Source organism: Phasianus colchicus, chromosome 4 (genome assembly GCF_987193195.1).
Source record: "Phasianus colchicus chromosome 4, bPhaCol1.hap1.1, whole genome shotgun sequence".
In the NCBI taxonomy this organism is placed as follows: domain Eukaryota; kingdom Metazoa; phylum Chordata; class Aves; order Galliformes; family Phasianidae; genus Phasianus; species Phasianus colchicus.
The window spans coordinates 27,825,846-27,848,650 of record NC_143439.1 but is presented as its reverse complement, the minus strand read 5'-3'; the positions used below and the strand labels follow the sequence as shown (position 1 = coordinate 27,848,650).

At 49.7% G+C, this 22,805-nt stretch overlaps 2 protein-coding genes across 2 annotated transcripts; one reads left to right on the top strand and one right to left on the bottom strand.

Moving 5' to 3' along the window:
• Positions 1-3: 3 nt before the first annotated feature.
• On the top strand, positions 4-4,809 carry ENOPH1 (enolase-phosphatase 1). The gene is made up of 6 exons (XM_031596694.2): positions 4-222; positions 931-1,032; positions 1,108-1,310; positions 2,015-2,147; positions 2,342-2,465; positions 3,280-4,809. The coding sequence occupies exons 1-6, from the start codon at positions 4-6 to the stop codon at positions 3,417-3,419; spliced, it is 921 nt and encodes a 306-aa protein (XP_031452554.1). The 3' UTR covers positions 3,420-4,809.
• Positions 4,797-17,791, bottom strand: TMEM150C (transmembrane protein 150C). The gene is made up of 8 exons (XM_090139004.1): positions 17,775-17,791; positions 13,840-13,924; positions 12,859-12,912; positions 12,707-12,739; positions 12,533-12,600; positions 10,780-10,907; positions 8,229-8,406; positions 4,797-7,019 (listed from the first exon to the last, which is right to left on the bottom strand). Exons 2-8 carry the CDS (start codon positions 13,917-13,919, stop codon positions 6,811-6,813), a joined length of 750 nt encoding a protein of 249 aa, XP_089995130.1. The 5' UTR covers positions 13,920-13,924; positions 17,775-17,791; the 3' UTR covers positions 4,797-6,810.
• Between the last annotated feature and the right edge of the window lie 5,014 nt (positions 17,792-22,805).

The following is a 22,805-nucleotide window of genomic DNA, read 5'->3' as shown; positions in this document are numbered from 1 at the left end:
AAAATGGCGGCGGAAGAGATCCGGGCACCGCCTGCGCCGCCCTTATATAGCGGCGACGGCAGCCAATCAGCGCCGCCCGGGGAATGCTGCAGCGCCCCCCTGCGGCGGCGCCTCCCGCGCTCTCCGCTGGCCGCCGCCATGGGCGTGCTGCCGGTGCCGGCGGGGGTGCGCGCCATCCTGCTGGACGTGGAGGGCACCACCACCCCCATCGCCTTCGTGCAGGTGCGCGGCCCCGCGCGGGGCCGGAGGGATTTGGGTTTTGGGGGGGGTTCAGGGAATTTGGGTGATGTGAGTGGTTTTCGTATTCGGTTTTTAGCAGCGTTGGTGATCGGGTGGGCTCCGGGGGCGACCGTGGGTTTTAGGAGCGTTGGTGGGCTCGAGGCGTTCTGGTGATTGCGTGGGCTTTGGTGATTTTAGGTGTACCGGTGGGTTTGGGGTGGGCTCAGGTATTTGGATGGTTTTGTGGTGGGCGGCTGTTTGAGGGGTTATTTTATTGTGCTTGTATGATTTTAAGTGTTTTGGTAGGTTTTTATCGACTACAACGGTTTTCATCGATGGGTCTTAGCGATTCTGACGGTCCTAAGTGAGGGTAGTGGATTTCAGGGTGGTTTTGGGGATTTCAGAGGGTTCCAGTGTCTCTGGTTATCTTTAAGGATTTGGGTGGCTCTTAACGATTACGGTAATTTTTAACCATGTTGGTGATTTTAGACAGTTCAGTAGGTTAGAGGGGTTTTGGTGGCGTTTCCAGATTTTAGCGGGGTTTTTTAAGTAACGATGGTGACCCCACTGATCTCAGTGGCCACAATGCCAGCGCTGCCCTGCTTGCTCCCACCTCACCACCAGCAGTCAGATGGAGGATTTAAAGCTCTTGCAGCATTTCTCTGGTTTTGGTTTCTGAGCTGCCATATTAATGTCTGCGTGTGCTGCCAGGAGACCCTGTTCCCCTACATCAGAGACAACGTGGAGCAGTACCTGCGTGCGCACTGGGAGGAGGAGGAGTGCCAGCGGGACGTGGGGCTCCTGAGGCAGCAGGTGAGGGCATCATGTGGAATTGGGTCACACTGAGGCTCCTTGTCTGTCCATGCCCTTCATTTTCCCCGTCCCCAGGCCCAGGAGGACTCGGGCCTGGACGGAGCAGTGCCGATCCCGTTGGAAAGCGGCAGTGGGGATGAGGAGCTGGAGCGTGTCATCCGGGCAGTAGTGGACAACGTGCACTGGCAGATGGCTCTGGACAGGAAGACCACGGCGCTGAAGCAGCTGCAGGGACACATGTGGAGAGCGGCCTATGCCACGGGGCTGGTGAAGGGAGAGTGAGTAATGGTGAAGGAACAGGCACGAGGTGCCCCGTTCCTGGTATCCAGCAGGAGAGGGGCTGCGTCAGGCCCTGAACTCACAGATGTAGGGAAGGTCAGTGCCTCCACAGAGGAGTCAAGAAGGACAGCTTTTCCATCTGCTGCTTTATAAACAAGGAGAATTATCTAACAGTGGCCCAATAGCTGTAGATTTAGCCATGCTGCTTGGCAGCATCTAAAGAGTAGGCCTTGCAGGTGCTGTACAGCAGCCTCAAAATATTTTTGGCTGACTCCACATACATGTAAATCAGTATAAAATGACTGAATTACTGTTTTCTTTTGTTAAACAGATAATGTAACAAAGCACTGAGCATATGACTGAGAAACTGGAGATAAAGAGGCCAGCTGTTGCGACAAGGCTGCAGAACTCAGTCCCACACTTCCCTATGTGTCTGCTGGGAGCCGTGTGTCTATTTGGGGCAGCACCCTCAGGTCTTGGCCCAGTGCCCGCACGGTGGCAGTGGGAAGGCTGCTCCTTGAGCATGGGTTAAAACCAAATTCCTCCAGCACTGCTCCCCATCCATCTGCTACATCCTACTTGTTCCCTGCCCTTCTGAGGCATTCCTGGGATGCATAGATCCCTCTAGAAGCAGCACATCCCTCTGGAAGCATCCTCCAGTGCCTCTAGGCCTGCCCTTACCTGCTGTCCTGTTTTGCTGCAGAGTCTTTGAGGACGTGGTTCCAGCCATCCGGAAGTGGAGGGAAGCTGGGATGAAGGTCTACATCTATTCTTCAGGGAGTGTTGAAGCCCAGAAGCTTCTGTTTGGATACTCTACAGAAGGTGATATCCTAGAGGTAGATAACGTTATCATCTTCCTCATGGCTTCTCCACCTACAGAGCAGACCCATCCTATGGCTGTTCGTGCTGTGAGATTTTGTCAGTAGAGTCTCAGATGGGAAAGCGGGGTAGTGTGGGAGCCTTGATTATCAGCAGTTTAGCTCTCTGCTTCTCATATGGTGTCCAGCCTTTGCCTTTCTCTGTCTTTCAGCTCTTCGATGGCCACTTTGACACCAAAATAGGTCCCAAGGTAGAAAGCGAGAGCTACCGAAGGATTGCTGCAAGTATAGGATGTGACACTAACAACATTCTCTTCCTGACTGATGTCCCTCGAGGTGAGTGACCTGCTGCCTCACAGGACTCGTCACAGCCACCTAGTGATGCTGCAGACCTCCTTGCTTCTAGGGCACCCGGCTTGCCACTGCCATGCTTCTTTCTGAAGCATTCAGGCTTGCACTGGGCAGTGGGATATCTGTGTGTGACACTGTGCAGTGAGGGAAAATAGGCCAAGCAGAAAACCTGTCCTTGCCCCAGGGAACAAGGAGAGTGTTAAAGCAGAGTGGATCATTTGCTGAAGCAGTTGGTGTGCCCCATTTGCAAACAGGGTCAGGAGTTTTTGTGGCCTGTGCTCAGCTTCCCCTGGGAACAGTGATGCCTGCTGTGCTTGGTATGGTTGGTCAGTGGTTGATTCTGCTGCACAGCAGCAGGAAAACATTGATCTTGGTCTTCGAGGCTCAACTCCTAGGAAGCCAGATTGGGGAAGACTCTTACTGCCCTTCCCGGGAACATCTTCTGACAGAAATGGGCTGATACCTTGGTCTGAGCCAGCTTAGTACGAGGAGTTAGCCTCAGTCTCCTCCTCAGCCCAAGCAGCACTGCTAGTGGAAGCTTTCAGTAACCTCCTTGTCCCTGCAGAACCTGCCCCAGGGCCTTTTATTGTGCTTGGGGTGAGAGGGAGCTCGTGAGGACTGGCTGCAGGCTTGCAGGGGTGTTGGGCTGGCTAACTTCAGCCAGCGCCACCTGCAAACACTGCTCTGTCAGTCTTAACCTTTAAAAGCACGTTTTATGGCGCTGTTCAAGCCTTAAGGGCCCTCCTGTGGTGAAATCACAAAGCACATCTACACTCTCTTCCTCTCTTATTTGTTTCAGAAGCAAACGCAGCCGAAGAAGCGGACACTCACGTGGCTGTGGTCATCAGACCTGGCAACGCAGGACTGACAGATGATGAAAAATCGTACTACAGCCTCATCTCATCTTTCACTGAACTCTTCCTGCCTTCCTCCACTTAAGGAAAGTGGTGCACGCACAGAAGGCTGTGCTTCACCTGAGTTGTCCTTGTGTAACTTCAAGTAATTTTGTCCATGACCAGAGTCTAAAACCAAACCCACGTCATGTATTGGACCCACAACTAATGCAGGTATGGATGGAGAGTATGGTGTGGGGTTCCCGATGCAGTACATTAGGGCTGCCACAGACAGCTAGTCCTTGCTGCAGGCAAGCTGTATATACAGAGAATGACTTAAATCTTGGCTACACCTACAGCAGGTCCTAGGTACAAAACAATATGACTTGTGTGCTGACACTGCTTAGAGTGACACTGTCAGCCCACCAGAACAAAGTAGAGTATACGGTAAGAATTAAGTTCTTTAAAAATTAAATTCTGGACCCACCTCATGCTGCTGCCACGTGATGTGGGTCTGTGGGATCCAACAGGCTGACACCACAGCCAGCTTGGCTGCATTTCTGCCCAAACTATCGTAGCTCCTCAGCAGCCGCTGTTGCTGCTCAGTTGTGAGCAGACCTTGCCAAACATCCTTCTGCATTGAATGAGAGTTAAACCAGAGATCTTTTCACCCATCTTACTTTAATCATGCCAATTTATAGCAACGGTCATGGAGCCTTTCCTTCTATAGTCAATAAAGCCACAGCTTTGTTTACATTGTGTTCACTGTATTCCAGTATTTAGCTTTGCTGCCTGTCATCAGTGATCCCAGCACCTAAAGGACAAATCTATTTAAAAATACAAACAAAAAACCCACTGTTTTTATCCCTGCTTTTGCCCTCCTTGGTCCATTCTTTAGGACAGACAAGTCTGTCTTGCTGAGGAAGCAGCATCATGTCCCTGTCTGTCTCATGATTTGACGAGGGACTGGTGGAAGTTAGGAGGTTGAACCAAGCAATAGCAGTGGTGGTCTGACACACTGTTGCTGGTACTCAGCTCAAGAGTATCACCCACTACTTACTAATTGCTGTGCAGCTCTGCTTGAACTTGCCCTCACAGCTCTGGTGATGACATGGCCACAACAGATCGCCAGCACACACGCTGCCTTCCTGAGCTCTGGTGCACATCTTCAGCTCTCCCCGTTGAAGTAGCTGCATAAAGAACAAGCACCTGAGGAGGGAAACACGTCACGCCAGCACTGCCCTTCTAAAACTTGATGGCAGCTGTGAGGCAGCTAATGTGAATGCCTTTCCAGGCTGTGTAGAGCATGATCCACCTTCGAGAAAGAGCCTGCTGATTAGCACTGCTACAGTCTGTACCTGCATGGCTGAATGATCCCCAGCTTCATTAAGTGTTAATTTGTATCATGACAGTGTAAATATCTTCTGTTCTGCCTTTGCCCTCATAAAGCTGTGCATGGGATGGGGACAAAAATAAAACTCACTTTCTCCATAAAAGCACTTTATTTAGTGGTCATGTGTATAGTGGCTGTCATTTAGTTGTATTGAAATGTGCTGTTAGAAATACTGTAAGAAATGTACAGAGTTATTACCAAAAACCTGAAGTTCAGTTTGGATTGCATATAGGAAAATGAAAAACAAGTCACAATCATCAGCCTTCTTTTTCTTTGTTAAAATTGTTAGAAAGTATAAAACAATAAACCAAAAAGTAGTAATTGATTTTACAAAAACAAAACAAAGGATTATTTACAGTAAAACACCCTTAAAGCAAAACACTGCTCGGTGCTCCCTATGCATCCACTGTGTGCCCGTGCCAGGGGTCCACCTGCATCCTGTCCCCCACCACCCAGTGCAGGACTGTTGGTGGAGCTGTAGATGACCTGGTGTGCCCCGACCCACAGCCTCAGCACATCCCTTCCCAAAAACAAGTTCTGAACCATGAAAGATCATATAAAGGGCAACTAACTTTAACAGAAGTTTTTCTTGACTATTTCTTCTCCCTGGAGAGGCCTCTGCCCTTTGCAGAGCACTGAATGCCCTTGTGCCCTTTCCCTTTCTGTCAGGAATACTATAGTGTGGTAGGAGTTCCCCTGCAAACACCTCTTGCCACCATTTTCAGTTCTGCTTCTTTTCCCACAGCGGTGATGAGATGCCCCATGTCAGCACAGGCAGAAGATGCAAACCCAAGCTGAGCCTGCCTAGGAAAATGGGGAACAAGTCACATCCATCCCTACCTGGCTGATCCAGCAGCCTTCCCAAACTCTGTGTTTCCAGAGCTGGGCTTTAACTACAGCCTTTGTTTGCAGGAAATGTTTCTCTTTGTTATATTTCCAGTTCAAGCTCCCCTGGGAGTGCACAGCAAAGCCACTTCTGCTTCTGGTGACTTAAGCCAAGTCCCCCAGCCTTCACACCCCTTGAAAGCCCAGTCAGGAAAACTGGCCCAGGGAGAAGTCTGAATTGCAGGCAGGACAAAATGTGTCTGAAGTTTGACTTCTAAGTGCATAAGGAGCAACAAACAAACAAACAAAACCAACTAAAAACCCTACACACAATAAAGCCCAGCTGCAATGATACTGTTTTCATTGTCGGTAAGTCCAGTGTCTCTAATGCAATGTTTACCTCTTCTGTGAACAACAAAAAATTACTGAAATACTACAGATGATATGTAGTGGAAGCACTAAACATTTAAAAAGAGCAGCTTCTTCTGGGTCATCTTTAGAGCACACAGGCATTCACTTATTAATTCAACACCTGGCTTCCATCAGTCCCCACTGCAGCGCACGAAATGCCAAGCCCAGCATAGTGCTCCCCTATGCCATGTTCTCTGGCGTGGGCACAGTCCTCTCTCCTGCCAGGCAGCATCAGCCAAGTCTCGCATGATTTCTCCCAAATCCAGCTTTGCCATCAGCTGCTTTCCAGGCTGGAAGCAATGCCCACCTGCTCGTTGTAAATGCTGGTCAGTTTGGGTTTTCCAGTGTTCAGTTTTAAGTCCAGAAAAAACAGCCATTCCTTCTCACCCTACCAAGTAACTCCTGTCAGCAGCAAAGAAAACAATGCAAAAAAGATAAGAAAAGTGCAGCCCACCAACTCAGGAACCAGCAATATCTGAAGACTGTGCCCAGACAGGTCTGTTTCCTTCATCTCCTCCCCTATAGGACAGGCAGAGCAGTGCCTATCTCAGAGGGGCATAGTGAGGACCTGCTGCCAAACATCTTGAACAGCAGGTGTGAGAACAGCAGGAGCTGCTGAGAAAGAGTCTCTGACAGCACAAACTGAACAACTTGTGCTACCCGGCACTGCTGTTCAGAAGGATCCAGTCCTCTTCCAGCAGGCAGCTATTTTTTTTGTTTGGCCCTTAATGAGGCAACCACCCTCAGAGCCCTTTGGCAATACAACAATGATTGCACGTGGAAAACAAACTCACCAAAAAAAGTGTAAATGAGGTCATGTCTAACCATAGGACTGCACCTGCCCCCCTCCCCCTGGCCAAAGGACAGGCTACACCTGATCTGTCTGGTACTCAGAGGCTTCTGACAAGCTTTCAGAAAAGCTCAGAAAGTTTTCCTGGTACTCTGAACAAACTATCTCAAATCTGTAGTGCCTGAACTCCACAGCAAATGTGCCAAAGTAGCACAGGAAACACATCACCAGGCCCCACTGGATCCTGGCAGCATACATGTGGATGCCTTGCACCATCAGAATGAAATCTGGAAGAGGAAGGTCAAGGAAAACATTCTGGGAATGCTTGTGGGAATAGAGACACTGTCCAAGAGGGGAAAAAGCCAATAGGACAGGCAATAAAATATTGACAATCAGAATCACCAGGATGATGATCAACCTGGATACCATCATAAAGAGTGTGTGTGGTGCCAGAGGTGGAAAGGATATCAGGTATCTAACAAGATGGGAACTGCCTACGGAATGCAGCGCTGTTCTATGCTGGTCAGGGCTTCTGGTCCCAATTCCCACTGATAAACATTTACAGACGTTAAGGCAGAAGTGTGGAGAAGCCTTGCTTAAATATCAAACCAGCTACAGAGTCAGCAAGCTGTGAGGGCTCCCACTATACACTCCTACCTTCTCTGCATACCTCCTTTAATCTTACTGCTCTCCTGTCTCTCAGAATTTCCTCTGCGCTCCAGAAACACATGATCATACAGCCTCATAGGTAAAACAAACAGTTGTTTCAAGAATGGGCTGTTACCCAAAATAACTTATTAGCTTATTCCCAGCCATTTCTTCCTGTCCTCTAACTTACTCCAGCACTAACACAGACACAACTAAGCAGTGACTGAACCCAGCCCAAATAAGCCCCCCCCAGTGAGCACAAAAGGGCTGAGCAGGGGATGAACATGAAACTCCATGTACACCTGGTTGGGGTGTCTGCAGCCTCCACAACTAAAACCCCATTTGTAAAACATGTAGTCTTACCAGAAGTCAATAAACCAGCAGCTCCTCTCCTCAATGCCATGGCCACTGTTAGAGCAGATGACTGGCTGTAGAACCCTGGAGCACGTATACAATCTTTAGACACCTGATTACCACTCCTATCCCTCTATGCTCTCAACACATTTTTAATCTTAGTCTTTGGCATGATTACAAATGCTACCCTGCAGGTAGCCATTAAATCAAACAGATGTTGTTCTTTACTTTAGTGATTTCATTTTGGAAATCACTAAGAATAAATTTTACAAACATTTATGGGGGAAGCGAGGGTGTAGCCCATGAGAAAAGTAGTGCACTCCTGTAAAACAGATGTAGCAAAACAAACTGATCACAGATTTGTGCCTTGACAACAATCTGAGCAGTGCTCCTAAATGCTCTGAGCTCCAAGCATGGCTGTAAGAGCCAATCTTCCCTGCTGCAGTTAGCCACTGACAATACCTGATGTGCCACAGAGCACAACAAAAGGATACAGAGCACCACGCAGAGAGTGATGCCGGCCGATAAGGCAACTCGTGGAATTCCAGCTTTCCGTCCCTCGTTCTTCAGGTTGACCTTGAGGGTGAGAGCAGACTGGATCCAGCATGCCAAGGTCCCAAAGCCAAAGGTCAGTGATGTGCCCACATTGTGGATCTCCTCATCATTAGAAAGCTAGGAAGAAAGAAAACAGTGATTGTCTGGATTCCACAGAGTCATCTGCTAGCTACCTTGGAGAGCTGAGAGGGCAGGTCAGAGGAGAGCAAGAACCACTGGGGTGTGAGATAGAGATGCTGTATCATTTCTCCTGGTAGAGGTGTAAGGTCTAAGATAACCAAGATAAGTTGGCAGCTGTCACAGTCAAGCAGATCCTCTGTCCAAAACCAAGCACAGCGGAAAATGCAGCCTCCTGGAGATCGTCTCCACAGCCCCCTGACAAGACCCACTGATGGGTTCAGGAAGAAATACTTCTCTGGCTTGACACAATGGTCAAGGCAGGCAAGGACAACCTGCCAAATGCTTATTCAGCTCCCTGCAATGACAGCAAACTGCAACCTTCAGGTGCACAGAGTAGTGCCATTCAGATAGTGAGCTGCCAGAGCCCCAGCACCTCCACTGAGCTAGCAGAGATAAGCTTCTGTTTTGGCAAGCTTCTACCAGAAACTGCTGACTGCTTGTTCCCTCTTCCACCTCTCTTAAGCACTGGTATCTGAGGCAACACGAGCTCAACCCCATTGGAGCGCAACTGCTTTTCTGTCTCTTAGCTGCCATTTCTCATAGGACTCAGTGACTGACTGTGTAGTGCTGTAAAGGAACAGGACAGACACATTCTGCAAGCGAAAGTTTGCAAAGAGACCCCTCCAGGATGTAAATACATTCAGAAAGCCCACTAAGCACAAGGCTTAGGCTAAACATTTTCTCCTTTCCCTCCTGTTCTAAATAATAAACCTCTTCTAAATAATAAATCATCAGTGCATAATTCCTCCTTGCAGCCTTGATTCCTGTTCCGTGATTTAACCAATTCCCAAACAATGCACAATGTGCAAAATAGCAGAGTAGTCACCCTGCTTCCACTGATCCCTTCCCTCTCTGTTTTTTTTAGGGTTGTTCTTTTCATGGGGTTTGGTTTTTTTTGGTTTTTGTTTGAAAAAGAACAGGTCCAAATTAGGGTAGAAGCAAAAACAGGATTGAGCTTGTTTTCCCAAGGCAGCCTGCACTGCATGGGACTTACAGCTTTCATGGTGACTCTAAAACACCAATACCCAATCTGTAATTTTCTAGAAATGTGATTTAATGCCATATTCAGCTCAGTCATTAGGCAGGGAAAAGCATGGGCTATAGTCTCATTACCACATGCTTTCATGGCTTGGCACAAGATCTAAGCAAGGATACAGCTAACTAACAAGGAGTGGATTATTAGTCCAAAATTTATAACCATGAAAAGATTCGCAGCATCCACTTTACAAGAACAAGCATTTGCTCTGAGGGGGAGAAAAAGGGAAGATGTCCAAACTGCTTTCTATTACTTAGTCCCTGTCATAGAAATATTCTTCTTGCACCTATACGTGGTACAAGGGCCTTGTAATTCTTAGTTGAGAAGCTCTCATGAAAAAGTAAACCTACGGGTTTTGGCCTCGGTTAGCAAGACCTACAGAACAGTTAAATTAGCTCACAGAAAAAAAGAAAGACTGTAAAGGACACAAAGTTTCTACAATTGCTCTACAACTCAAACAGCTACTAATCCTTCAAAAAACAGGTCCTTTTTCTGTATTAGCAGGAAAACCATCTCTCTTCCTGCAAAAGCAGCTGAGAAGCCTTTCTCTGCTCCTGGCAGCTGAGGTTCTTTACTTGCATCCCAGTAAGAGACAGAACAACAGGGAGAATACTGGGATAGGGAAACCAAAGCAGCCCACTTGCTCTCACGGCTTGATTTTCACTGCAGAACTGACAGACACAGACCTGTGAACACACTGAATGCACACCCCACAGAGTAAGGCTGCAGAGCTGACAGCTTGACTGCTTGTCATGCAATTGCAGAACAGATGGAGAATTGCAGGGACCTCATCCAGGCACCCATCACACCAGGGAGAGTGGCAGCATTTCTCTGCTGCATCCCTCTCGTGGGAGTCAGAGGACAAGCAGGAGGTAGGTTTAACCAACAAATGTTTTAAGTGAAGGACACTAAAATGTCTGCTAAATGTGTATGGGCAGCTGTGCATCTGCTAACACAGATGCAGATATAAACTTTCAGCTCAGTCCATTTACCCGGGACCATCTGCACCAAACCCCAGGGCTCAGGAGATTCAGAAGGCTCCCTGCTCTGGCTCTCAGCAGGTCAAGCATGCATGAAATATATGAACAATTACCACCGTCCTTCATCCCTGCATGTTCTGGAGCCACAATAAGCAGCAGGCAGAGTTGGCACAGTGGGTATGAGGAGGGTTGGGGTGCAACCAGACACATGTAGTTCAAAGACCTGGGCTGACCTGCTTAAAAAGCAGGAGCCTTATGACACACACACAGCAACGCGAGCCTGGCGTGCAGTACCTGGAAGTTGCCGAGTAAGGTCATCCCAAAGGAGGCCAGGCACAATGCCACCAGGCCACTGACATTCAGCCAAGGGTTCAGCACCTTTGGTTTCAGCTGAATGAAGCGCAGAACAGCAACAACAAGTGCTGAGGAAGAAAGAGAGCAGGAAGAAGGTCATTAGGTAAAATGTGCTGCAGAAGTTACCTGGCTGGGCTCACAGCTGTTTTCCATCCTCTGCTAACTGCTAGGGACAGTCACTCTCTGACTAACGGGGCTCACCTGCACTTTTCTACTATTATTTCTGCAGCATATGATCCTTACAAAAGAGAAACCATGTGACCTTTTCTTAAAACAACAACGAGATTGGCAAAGGGGAATTAAAAAGTCACCTTCCTGCTTTACATGCAAAACAATACCATTTTGATTTTCCATAAATGCTAATGTTTCTGGCTTTTGTGGTTTCTGCTGGTTCTTCTCTAGCAGCAAAGTCAACACAGGCACAGGCTCAAGGCAGCCAATCAGAAGCACCCCAATGCAGCACAGCAATCCTACCTACTGCGGCCAGCCTTGCCTCATCCATAAAGCAGAGACAACATAAAAACAAATCTGCAGTCTGGAGATTTCCCCAGTTTCACTTCTTCTCGCAGCGAGGAGAAGCAGTGATGAAAACAGACAGTAGAGCTGGACTTCAAAAAGCTCTTGCTCTCCTTCACAGCACCTGCTCTCATGCTCGGGTGACTCTGTCCTCACGTCTACCCAGATCACAGCACCAAGACAGTCCCTGCCCTTCCATACAGCCCACAAGCTGGAAGCAGAGTTGTTTATAATATTTGAGACTGTGGCTTGACCTCCAAACAGTGCCACATGAAAACAAACTCAAAGGATGCCAACACTCCCCCGAGAAGTGATACTTGAAAACAAGGAAGTTCAAGTCAGGGTTCACAATGAAACTCATCTCACTGGATTTTGCACTACCAAGCTGCATTTTCATTAGGGCAGGTTGAGATTGTCAAGGGATCTTACTTGTATACACACTGGTATGGATTCATCTCAAAGCTCAACTCAACCCAATTTCTCAGAACCAGAAAGAAAATATCATGTCTTTCACTGATAGCAGCAGCAGAAAGAGCCAAACTGGCAGCACCGAAAAGTGTCCCACAAAGGAAAAGTACTACACAAGTAGCACAAGTACTACTAAATAAGAGCAAACACAAGTTAAAATAATCATTTGTCCATATCAGTTTGGGATAATTTGTTCAAAATAAGTAAAGGTGTAGGTAACAAACACTCTAAGAGCCTAACGCAGATATTTTTTCCAAGCATTTGTACTTTCCAGATATTCCTTCTATTTAACATTGAGTGTTTTACCTTTAACACCTGCTGCTGGAAGAAGCCAGTGAGCTCTCACAGCTTCAGTAATGGAATTTGGGAATGGGTGGGGGTGCAGGGCAAGTTCTGCATAATAAGTTGTTGCACTTGTAAAATTATGGCATGGAAATATTCACATTTGTAGCTCAGAACAGAAACCCACCATCCAATGAAGAACAATCACACAGCTTCAAGGCTAATGAAGCTCAAACATATCCAGCCTCATTCTGTCTTTCTACAAATGAAGCCAAAACAATCCTGGCTTAATCAGCAGCAATCACAGCTAAACGGATTTCACATCAGCAGATCTAAGAACGATGCATATTGGATATTACTTATGTTTCAATGACTTCTTACAATAAATTACGAGAGAGAAAGAAATAATTCTCCTTGTGGTTCCTACCTAGAAATGCTGCCATGTTCATGACTTGGCTAAACACACAGCTCGCAGGAGGAGCATCACCTGCAATACTTGGAAAACAAAGTGTACCACTGTAACTCCAGGATAGCAAAGACATGTGAACAACAGCTATTCATCACAACAGTAAAAAGAAAAAAAAAAAAAAAAATCACTCACCTTATATAAGGTGGTCTTTTGGAACCAGGTTTCCTATAAGACATAAGTGCACAGAAATTAAGATTCAAGAACTTCTTTCCCATTTTGTTTTTATCACTTCATTATTTTAATGAAACAACTAATTGAAAGCAAAGCCCACAGACCCCTCTTACCTCTCCGGTACATTTAGTGCAATAATTTTGTTATCTTCCACTGCTATAAAGTATCTGTCAGGAAAAAAAAAAAGACACAAACAGCCTCAAACCTCATTCTGGCTTCTATTCCAAATATCACTCAATCTGGTAAGTACCTTAAAGCCCACTGACACACAGTCAGGCAAAATCAGATCCTAAAGAGGCAGCCAGTGCTCAAACAGGCAGCTTTGTTTCCCAGCCCGTTGCCTGCCTTTCTGTTACATCTGCTCTGCATGGCCACGCGGAGAAGCAGATCACCGAAGTGGACTAAAAATAATCACCCAAGGAAACATTTTCATTTTGAATCTGGATCATTCGATTCACCTGGTTCACTCTGCTTCCTCCACAAAAGCTGTTTTAGCAGCAATAGGTTCAGATAAACAGCTTAAGCTATTCCTGCTGCTGAAAAACATCCTCAGATCCATGGCCAAAGTCACATCCTACGATACAGCACTTCTCGGGCTGAGCAGAGCTGCTGATTGCACACTTCTCACTCCTAAATTCATGCTGCAGTTGTCTGCCTGCATGCCTGGGGAGAGAGCCCACTTGGGTATATGCACACCTTGTATTTTTTTTGTTAAAAAGGGCTGCTGAGAAAAGCGAGGCATCAGCATTATGCTGCCAGCAGGCTGTCCATATGGGGCTGTATACTCCATGTTTGGCTCCTCATCCCAAAGCAGAGCCTGAGCACTTCTTCAAGAGCTCTGCTGAGTCATTTACAGAAAAGGTATGGCGGGAAATTTCTGCATCTTGGCCTCCTGTTTTTTTTAGGCAGTTTCCAGTAATGTGTGCCATGAGAAAGATAAGGTCAGAAACTTGGCCTGGGGAGCACAGAAACTCAGGAAAATGCACATGCTCCTCCATGGGCCTGCCCTTGACCCTCTCAAGTGCATTTCCAGCCCCACAGAAACTCGAGCGTTCCCCACAGATTCACCCTCTGAAGTGCAGCAGGTAACTTACACTATCCATAATCCAGCTGACGTAAATAGGGTAAACACAAGGGGTAAAAACATCCACACGCTACATTTCTTCCCGTCCATACCTGCTAAAAACAAAGAATAAAGTAGAAAGGAAAAGTAAAAAGAGAGCACAGGCAATCAAACCCCTTGCCCAACCCATGCTGGAAGCAGCAAGAGCATCCCCACAGCAGGGACCAAGACCAACCTCACAACAGGCAGCCCAGTAGGCTTACCCCACCACTGTAACTGGTGTGAGGGGCTAAGCTGCAAAATGCAGGCAGCAGCTGCTGCACTGCACAGGAACAGAGAGCCTGCAGCAGGGAGACTCTTTTCAGACACGCATGTGGCAGGGGGGTTGGAGATTCACGATCCTTGAGGTCCCTTCCAACCCTGGCCATCCTGTGATTCTGTGATTCAGACATACCTAGGGAACAGGGGTAGCTCTCAAAGCATTCTCCTGAAGCAGTTTGTACAAGGTCACTCCACGAGACCTGCATCCCTCACTCATTGCTCCTTTCCAGAGGCACGTGGCAGCACAGCCTCCCTCCCGTGATCATTACCCATTCCACACACATCATATCGGCACAGTCCGCAGAGCAAAGGGAGACAGAAGCACATGTTCTCTCCTCACCCCCACAAAGCACACGACCAGCTCCCATCCTGGCTTACAGCAATCAGCTAAAAATGGTGTTTGGATGCTCCCGAAGGGGAGCCAAGCTCAAACGTTGTCAGAATGAGGTGTGACGAACAGGACCAGCTCTTGATGCTGTGCAATGCTGCATGGGCCTTAAGGATGCTGTGCACATCCTCTCCTGAGGAAGTATTTGTCCTACAGGCAAGATCCCACTGGACAAGGCTGTGAGATGCCGGGACCATTCCTGCAATACATGCAATTCAGAAGTGCCACGATGGCACCACGCTCCAAACACAGAACACCTTGTATACCCTGTGAGCCCTCTGACAATGGATCAAATACATCCTCATACTCTGTTGTCCTGCACAAACATTCCTTCAGGCATCAGCGCGGCCAAGAGATGCAAACAGAAAGCAAACAACAGGAGGCTCTCTGCTCCAGCACCCACTTTGATTTCCCAAGGGCAGCAGCCCTACATCAGCTGTGCCGCCTTCCTGCATGCTGCGCATTGCTGGAGGGGCACAACACATTTGATGCAAGGCCCGAGGGATCATCACACCCTGAGCCACACCATGCTTGCATAAAACCAGAAGGCTCAACCGAGGCTGAATCACAAACCGTAAAAGAAGGATAGGCCAGCAAATAAGATCTCTTCCCTTGGCCTGGGAGCAGAGGAAACTGCATGCAGGGAGCACAAAGCCATGCAAGCATTAAATACTTCAGTGTAGCAAGCAATCAGCTCCAGCGTGTAGATGGATCTTCAGCATGGTGCAGCAGAACAGAAGAAATTGTTGCTGTGGGTGGAGCACATTCCCCCACCCATCTCATCTCTATTCCTCTCCCTGCACAAAGGACTCCGGTTCCCCACGGCCCCTGCTGCTCCAGCTGCAGCTGTTCTATGAGCAGTGCCCTCGCCTTTTTCTCCCGCAGCCCATAAATATGCAGTGGCATCCCATAGCTGCAGCTGAGCTCCTTGTTCCCATCCCGCTGGAGGGGAGCAAGCAGGTAGATGTCACCTCCCATTAAAGCCTGCTGCTAGCACAGCTGTCCTGCTTTCTACTGGACTAAGCCAAGGCAGCACAATTCTTTCAGCTCAAAGACAGTAGGTCTTGTGGCTTACCCTTCCCCCTCAGGAAGGTACAAAGAATGCACGGACACATGTAAACCAGATACTGGAAATAACACTTGTCTTCATTACTGGCTCACCACAGCTCCTCGGCCTTCCAGTGCACCTCTCTGCCAAGAAATCACAGCCTTCCCAACCTACTTCAGTGTTGTCTGCTGGGAGGAAAGGCAGGTGGCACAGGGACTGAGAATAGTTTAAAATCAAGATTTGCTTGGGCACATCACACTTGCACCCTGCTGCATTGGCTGGGTGCAGAACTAAATCACGTGTCACCTTACCTCTTTCCAAAGGTTAGCATGTGCCAACCCTGCACTGCTGTTCAACTGAGACCATTCTCAGTCTTTGCAGTAACCTGCTCGGGTCTTGGGTTCATGTCTTCAAGTGGGGAGGCCACCAGCACCACCACCAGCAGCCAGGGATGAGAGAATAAGAAACGCAGTCAGCACCCTCCCCCGAGCCAAAATAAAATGTCAAGTGGGAAAAATAACCTAAATTCCCCTCGGGGAATGTAGAAATCATTTCTTTGAGAATTAATTGCTCCGTGGGGATGACGCCGAGCCAACCTTCCCCTCTGCAGCTCTGCTCTGTGCTGCTGCCACCAGTGATGCCGAATCTGAAGTGTCACCTCCAGATGATGGCACCGGCCATCTCAGCAGTCCCAAATAAACACACTAACTTCAACCAAGAGGCTGTTTGGAATTGCATGCACCTGTTTTGTCTTCTCCATTTTATTTCTAAGGTTTGCAGCAAAGGGAAAGCTTTAGGCAACCAACGGCCCTGTGGTGACACAGGCTCCCAGGGCTGACAAAAAGGTGTTTTCAGTGTGGCAGCTAACCCAGCCAGAGGCAGCCCGCTGTCCCAAAAGCACACAGCACGCTTTTCCAGTCCCTCCTGACACAAGGCCTCAGGCTGGCATCAAAAAAACCTTGCTATTTCAGAACAGGGTGCAAAGCAGCAAAGGCTGGTGCAGAAGGCATAGAATGGCCTGGGTTGAAAAGGACCACAACGATCATTTAGTTTCAACCCCCCTGCCACGGGCAGGGTCACCAACCACTAGACCAGGCTGCCCAGAGCCACATCCCGCCTGGAGATCCTAGGGATTTCCCTCAGCATAGGCTTTCTCTGCTGTCTCCATGCCAGCCCTCACGCCTAAACCTGCTCACACCATCAGCCAATTGCTTTGTTCTTGCTGTCAGTGCCCCATGGTACTCCCCCAAGCAATTAAACTCCTGTTCCTCTAATGTAGGCAATTCAATAACAGCAGGCAGCTCACCAAATCTATCCTGTCACGAGTTTATTTCATGTAAGCATCTTAATTTCATCTGCCAAGAATGTCATAGGCTCTTCCTGGAGTTGATTTTGCCAAGAGCCACGAATGCAAGGAAGGACAACACTGCCACACTAATGGAGTTGCAAATCTTTGTCAAGATGAGAACATGCAGAAGCATCTCAAGGGCCCATTCACAAGCTGCACGACACGCCAGAGCAGCATTCCTTCAGTAGGCATTTCACAACAGCCGGCCACTGAGTCATTTCAGAGAATAGCCACGGAGCCAAGAGTGCTGGGAGAAGGAGGAAACTGCTCCAACTCTACAGCAAGGCATAGGGAAAGGATGTTAGGCAGCCAAGTGGAGCAACACAAACTGAGGCTGCATTTTGGTGAGCCTCTGTTGGCTTTAAATGGAGGGCCCGCTACAGCTTTCTGTTGCTTTTCACAAGTGAGAATAACCGCAGCCTCTCGACGCCTGATGACGGCGACAGGAGGGACACGCAGCAGCACCTGACGCAACACACCACCTGCAAGCTACCGGCGCCAGCACTACAAAGCAGGGCCCTTTGCATTTATCTCAAGGTCCTGAGCGCAGGGTGACGGAGATAAGGCGCGCCAGGAATTGGTCAGTAAAGATCAAAACAGCGGCACTACGCGAACCCGCCAGCCATCAGACGCTCCGGCACCCAGCTGCAGGCTGCGCAGCGCCCGAGTGCCATTCTCCTAAGAGAGGAACGGGAAAAGCTACGGCCGCCTCCAGGCTGCACGTGGGGACGAGCAGGGGACGCTCCGGCAGCCCCGCAGCAGCTGCCTTCGACCAACGACTCTCCCTGCCTCACAGCCGGGGGAGAACGGCCAACCGAACACCAACACGCCGCCAGCCCCGGGGCTGCGCGCCACCCGTACCTCCGAACGCCGCCCTGCCCGCGGCCGGCACACGGTACTCACGGGCCACGCGGGGGACGGCGCTGAGCGGCCGCGCTACAGCCGGAGGCGACGCCTGGGAGCAGCCCCGTGCCGGGCCCGCCTTTCTGGCATCGGGGTCTCGCGTCGCAGCGGGCTGCTGGAGGGAGACGAACGCGTGCAACTGGCCGCGCCGCCGGGCTGCGGCACCGGCCGGGGCGCTCCGAGCGCCGCCGCTGCTCCGCAGGAGGAGCGCAGCCACGCACGGCTCGGCCCCGAGGCGCGGGCGGCTCCTACCTGAGGGCGGCGGCTGCTCCTCAACCTCCGCTCCCGGCGGCGACGGCGGCAGCGGCCCGGGGAGGGGGGAGAGAGAGGCGGGAGGAGGGGCCGGGCTGCCGCCGTCGCCGTCCCCGCCCCGGCCAGGCGGGGCTCTGGCGGCGGCACGGCCCCCTGCGGGCGGGCGTTGGGATCGGTCACCTTTGGCTTTAGCGGCCGAGCTCGAAACGAGCCTTGCGCGGAGCCGCCGAGGAGGGAGAGCCGCAGCCCGCTGGTTCCAAACGGAAAAGAAGACCCGGCAGCCGATGGCAAACCTCCTCCGTCGCTTCGACCCTGCCGCCAGCCAAAGCTGGAAGGGAAACAATGCGGCATATGGGGTTTTAAAGCAATTTCATTCTCGGTAAACTCCCGAGTGCTTGAGATATTTTGTTCGTAGGAGCTCTTTTCTGAGCAGATGGCGTCCCTCCTAGTGCTGGGAAACGCAGGGTGCCGGTGGCACACCGAAGACCTTTCAGAAATTCATCGCGGCTTCAAAAAAGCACACATCCCCGGGGCAGCAGCGGAGGTGGGAGCGAGCGCTGTGGGATGGGACGCAGCAGAGCAGCAGGGCCCGGCTGCAGGGCTGCTCCTCCATGTGGGGAGGGCCGCGGGCACGAGGACTTTGGAGCCGCGTCCTCAGTGCCTCACCTTTGCAGATCGCTCTGTGAGATCTCTTTGATGTGCCTCCAGGGCCTTCCCCATCCCACCTTTGTCCCATCAGACATTGGTCACAGAATCACAGAATCATTAAGGTTGGAAAAGAGGTCTCTAAGATCACGCAGTTCAACCTCACACCCATCCATCCCTACCGCGTCCCTCTGTGCCCATCTCCACGGTTCTTCAACACTCCCAGGGGTGATGACTGCACCACCTCCCTGGGCAGCCTGTGCCAGTACCTCACCGCTTTCTGAGAATAAATTATTCCTAATATCCAACCTGAACCTCCCCTGGTACAACTTGAGGCCATTTCCTTCTGTCCCATCACTGCTGCCCAGGAGAAGAGGCCAATCCCCACTTTACCACAACCTCCTTTCAGGGAAATGTAGGAAGCAACAAGGTCTCCCCTGAGCCTCATTTTCTCCAGACTGAACAGTCCCAGTTGCCAGTTCATGCATTCTAGACTCATCCTGCCCATGTTCCCACTGGGCTTTTCCTGCTGGGCGACGGGGAACCTGCCTGGCAATTTACCTACCCCAGAAAGGAGACCAGCTCCAATACATGCAAATGCTCAGAATCACAATTTTCCTCCTCTCGATGCCTTGCAGCACATGGGTGATCCCTTACCACACTTCACCACATCAGTGCTCTTGGTGAGGACCAAACTATGTGCCAGCTCTGTGCCCACCTTCTTCTCACGATGCAGAGGAGGCTAACAATGCAGAGGAGGAGCAAGAGTCCTTGTGCCCCGACACTGGGTGTCAGGATCTGCCTCAAAGCTATTTTTCACACAAAAGAGAGGATTTCCACAAAGCAAATCCCACCTCACAGACCTCACCCACAGCTCAGGGAGAAGCAAAGATAAGCCCTGTCAGGGATGGTTTGGCCATTGCAGGCTGGCTGTCATTTTGCTTGGCTCTTCTTCAGGGAAAGAGGTAAATAAGAGAGAAAGAAGGAAGAAAAGAGAATTGCTCAGCATTTGTTTTCATTCCTGGGACATGCATGTGTTCTGAAAATAGATATACCACCTGGTTTTCCTGTCCTGTTTCTTTCCACTCCCGAGCTGGAGCAGGGCTGGACAAGAAGCATCGCCCACCCAGCAGTGGGGGTGGGAGGAAGGGGCCAGGGATCGCTCAGAGCTGCAGCACATCTAAATACAGCACCTGAGCAACTGTTCCTCCGCTTCAGTGATAGCCCTCATTTTGTTAGCCAGATCAACTCTCACCAAAGCCATCTGTTCCTTCATCCAGCTTTTAAAATATTTTGATAGACTTCATTTTTCCAAATGCCTTGCTGTTAAACATGTGCCGTCTGAGCATGCACACCTGCTGGTTGGAGCAACAGGCATGCTCCAGGTTTGCTGGAGGGACCACTGCCTGCAGAACATCCACTCTCACTCTAAGAAGTATCCCCGGGTCCCAGACCTTCAAGACAAGCTCTTCTCAAATTGCCCACACTATCCCCACCGAGAAAAAGTCATTAGGGTTTGGGACTAGAGCAGCAAGTGGAGGTGACTAAGGTGACCATCACCCTCAGTTAATACTGTGCTTATCAGCTCTGATAAGCATCAGTTCACTTCTGTATCTTTTTTCACTGCAACTTTCCCCCAGGCATCTTCCAAAGCCCACAGTAGGTGCTTTTGTACTCTTGTCCTGCCTGCAGGCTTTGCTTTTGATCTTTAGGGATGCATCTGGTGTGGAGCAGAGGCAGGGCTTCACCTGTGCTGGGCCCAATTCCAGTGTGGTCCAATTCCTCCCATTCTCCCTTATGTAATGAGGCTGCATTTGCTATGTGTGCAGCTGTGGAAACTTGGTGTTCCAGCTCAGGGACTGGGCACTGCTGAGCTCGTGCTGTGGTGGCAGATGGGCACTTGGGCTTATGTGGAGGAGCAAACAGCTCCTCCACTGCCTGGCTCTGCTCTGGGTTCCTCTTTACATCAAAGGAAGATCCTGAGGAAAATTAGACCTTGATTCCTAGAGGTTGTGAAAAGGAGCCCCATAACTTCCTGTGAGACCCTTTTTGTGTGATAGTACAGCTACAGAACAGCCCAGGAGCAAAAATATTGAGGCGCTACAAGTCCAACCTGATTGTGTTTTGAGGGCCACAACGTGGCAATTGATACATCATCAACCTTCACAAATCCCAGCACATCAAGAGCCCTTCAGGATGCGAACCAGGCTAGGTGACTGAAGCCTGTAGTGACATTGCTGCACTGACAGCATGGCGGAGGCCCCAATGGACACTGACCTTTCAGAAGAGTGGCTTATTCCTAGGATCCTCCTTCCCAACCGCCTGCTTTAATACCAAGGGCCAGACCACATTTCCCATCTGCTGGGCTGGTTTTCAGGAAGGTTAGCTGATGGTTTCTGGATCCAAGAAATTATCAGCCTAAGCCAGGGGAATGCATTTGCCCAGCACAAGCTGCAGGGTGAGATAGGGACACAAATATTGCCCCGCCTGAAAATCAACCGCTGAGCCCCAGCAGCAGACACTCATCCTGCCCACACATCCACTGCCCACACAAGGCACCTGTTCTGCGTCTCAGCACTGTGCAGGACCGTGGCACAGTGCCCAGCACCATGGCACACAGCAGGATTGCCTCTGGCTTTCCCCAGCACAGCAGCAGGGCTGCAGGGCAGGAGTTCACACATGAGCTTTCTGCTCCACTTGGCTGCCTTTCAGAAGCTGTTAAGTGAACCCTGATGAATTTCTTAGCTCTGGAGCTCACACTCTCCACTGAGCCTGTTTCCAGGTGCAACTTTGACAGGAGGGGGTTTTTGCTTCTGTTCACCGCCTTCTCCAGGGGATTGTCTGAACATAGCACAGCCCATACACCCAACAGAAACTGCAGATGGGGTGAAACAGCCTGGAAGCTCCACTGTAATCAGCAGCCGCAACCTCAGCTTTGTTCCAGTTGTGCTTGCCTCTGTACTCTGACCATGGTGTTTCTACACAGCCCTAATGGGATTGCATCAATATTTGTGTAACCAAGTACACACTGGAAATTACAACAGAAGCTCTCCTTCAATTATGTGCCAAGTTCCAGCCCATGCAGAGTGTTTCTCTGAGCTTACACAGGACAGAAAGGAGAAGACCTGCTTGGGGGTTTCTTCTGTGGGAAGGAACAAATGATATCTGAACCAACATTACATTTTCTCAGAGCCTCACCTATTCTGGCAAAAATCATAGAATCATAGAATGGCCTGGGTTGAAAAGGACTACAATGATCATCGAATTTCAACCCCCCTGCCATGGACAGGGTCACCAACCAGCAGACGAGGCTGCCCAGAGCCACATCCAGCCTGGCCTTGAATGCCTCCAAGGATGGGGCATCCGCAACCTCCTTGGGCAACCTGTTCCAGTGCGTCACCACCCTCTGTGTGAAAAACTTCCTCCTAGTATCTAACCTAAACCTCCCCTGTCTCAGTTTAAAACCATTTCCTCTTGTCCTCAGCCTCTGCTGAAAGTGAGAGCCCACAGCCTTGAAACTCTCAACACACAAACACTCCTGAAGAGGAAAGCAGCACATGCTGTTCCTGCCTTAGCAAGACTCCACAGCTTCCCTGCTGCATGGTACGAAGCTGCAGTCCCACAACCCCACATACTGAGGGAGACCACACGACAGAATACAGCCAAGACTATTTCCATACCAGGGAGGTACCTGAGTTCTGCTCACATTTGGGACATTCATTTGGGAAACATCATTTTTTCCTGCAAAGGAGAAATGATATTTTTTTTATTGCTCCACCATGTAGTGAAAGTAGAGCCGAGGAAGTTACAAGCTCATGCCTAAGGCATTTGATAGAGGATCTTTATATTTCCAAATGATGGCTTACCTTCGTTTTTCAAAATCACAGCTAACTTGCAAACAGTTCCAAGGTCTCAAATCCCTGAGTCCCACTGGAACTGGCATTGCTTCAAGCACACCTACAAGGAAAACAGCTGTTACCTCGTTAAAATCTCAAGTAGTCAGGCTGAGAACAGCCAGTGTCACTTTGCGGGGCTGGTTGTTTTTCTTTTCTTACAGCACAGGAACTTACAGGAATCAGCTTAGGGAAGTCC

What these genes read in the sequence shown, in the direction of transcription:
- ENOPH1 (XM_031596694.2), top strand. Translation starts at nt 4, where the DNA reads ATGGCGGCGGAAGAGATCCGGGCACCGCCTGCGCCGCCCTTATATAGC. An exon ending in ACGGGGCTGGTGAAGGGAGA is followed by an intron (nt 1,311 to 2,014) that starts GTGAGTAATGGT and finishes GTTTTGCTGCAG; the next exon opens with AGTCTTTGAGGACGTGGTTC. An exon ending in CCTGACTGATGTCCCTCGAG is followed by an intron (nt 2,466 to 3,279) that starts GTGAGTGACCTG and finishes TATTTGTTTCAG; the next exon opens with AAGCAAACGCAGCCGAAGAA.
- TMEM150C (XM_090139004.1), bottom strand. Translation starts at nt 13,919, where the DNA reads ATGGACGGGAAGAAATGTAGCGTGTGGATGTTTTTACCCCTTGTGTTT. An exon ending in TCAGCTGGATTATGGATAGT is followed by an intron (nt 12,913 to 13,839) that starts GTAAGTTACCTG and finishes TTTTCCTGACAG; the next exon opens with ATACTTTATAGCAGTGGAAG. An exon ending in GAACATGGCAGCATTTCTAG is followed by an intron (nt 10,908 to 12,532) that starts GTAGGAACCACA and finishes TTTCTTCCTCAG; the next exon opens with CACTTGTTGTTGCTGTTCTG.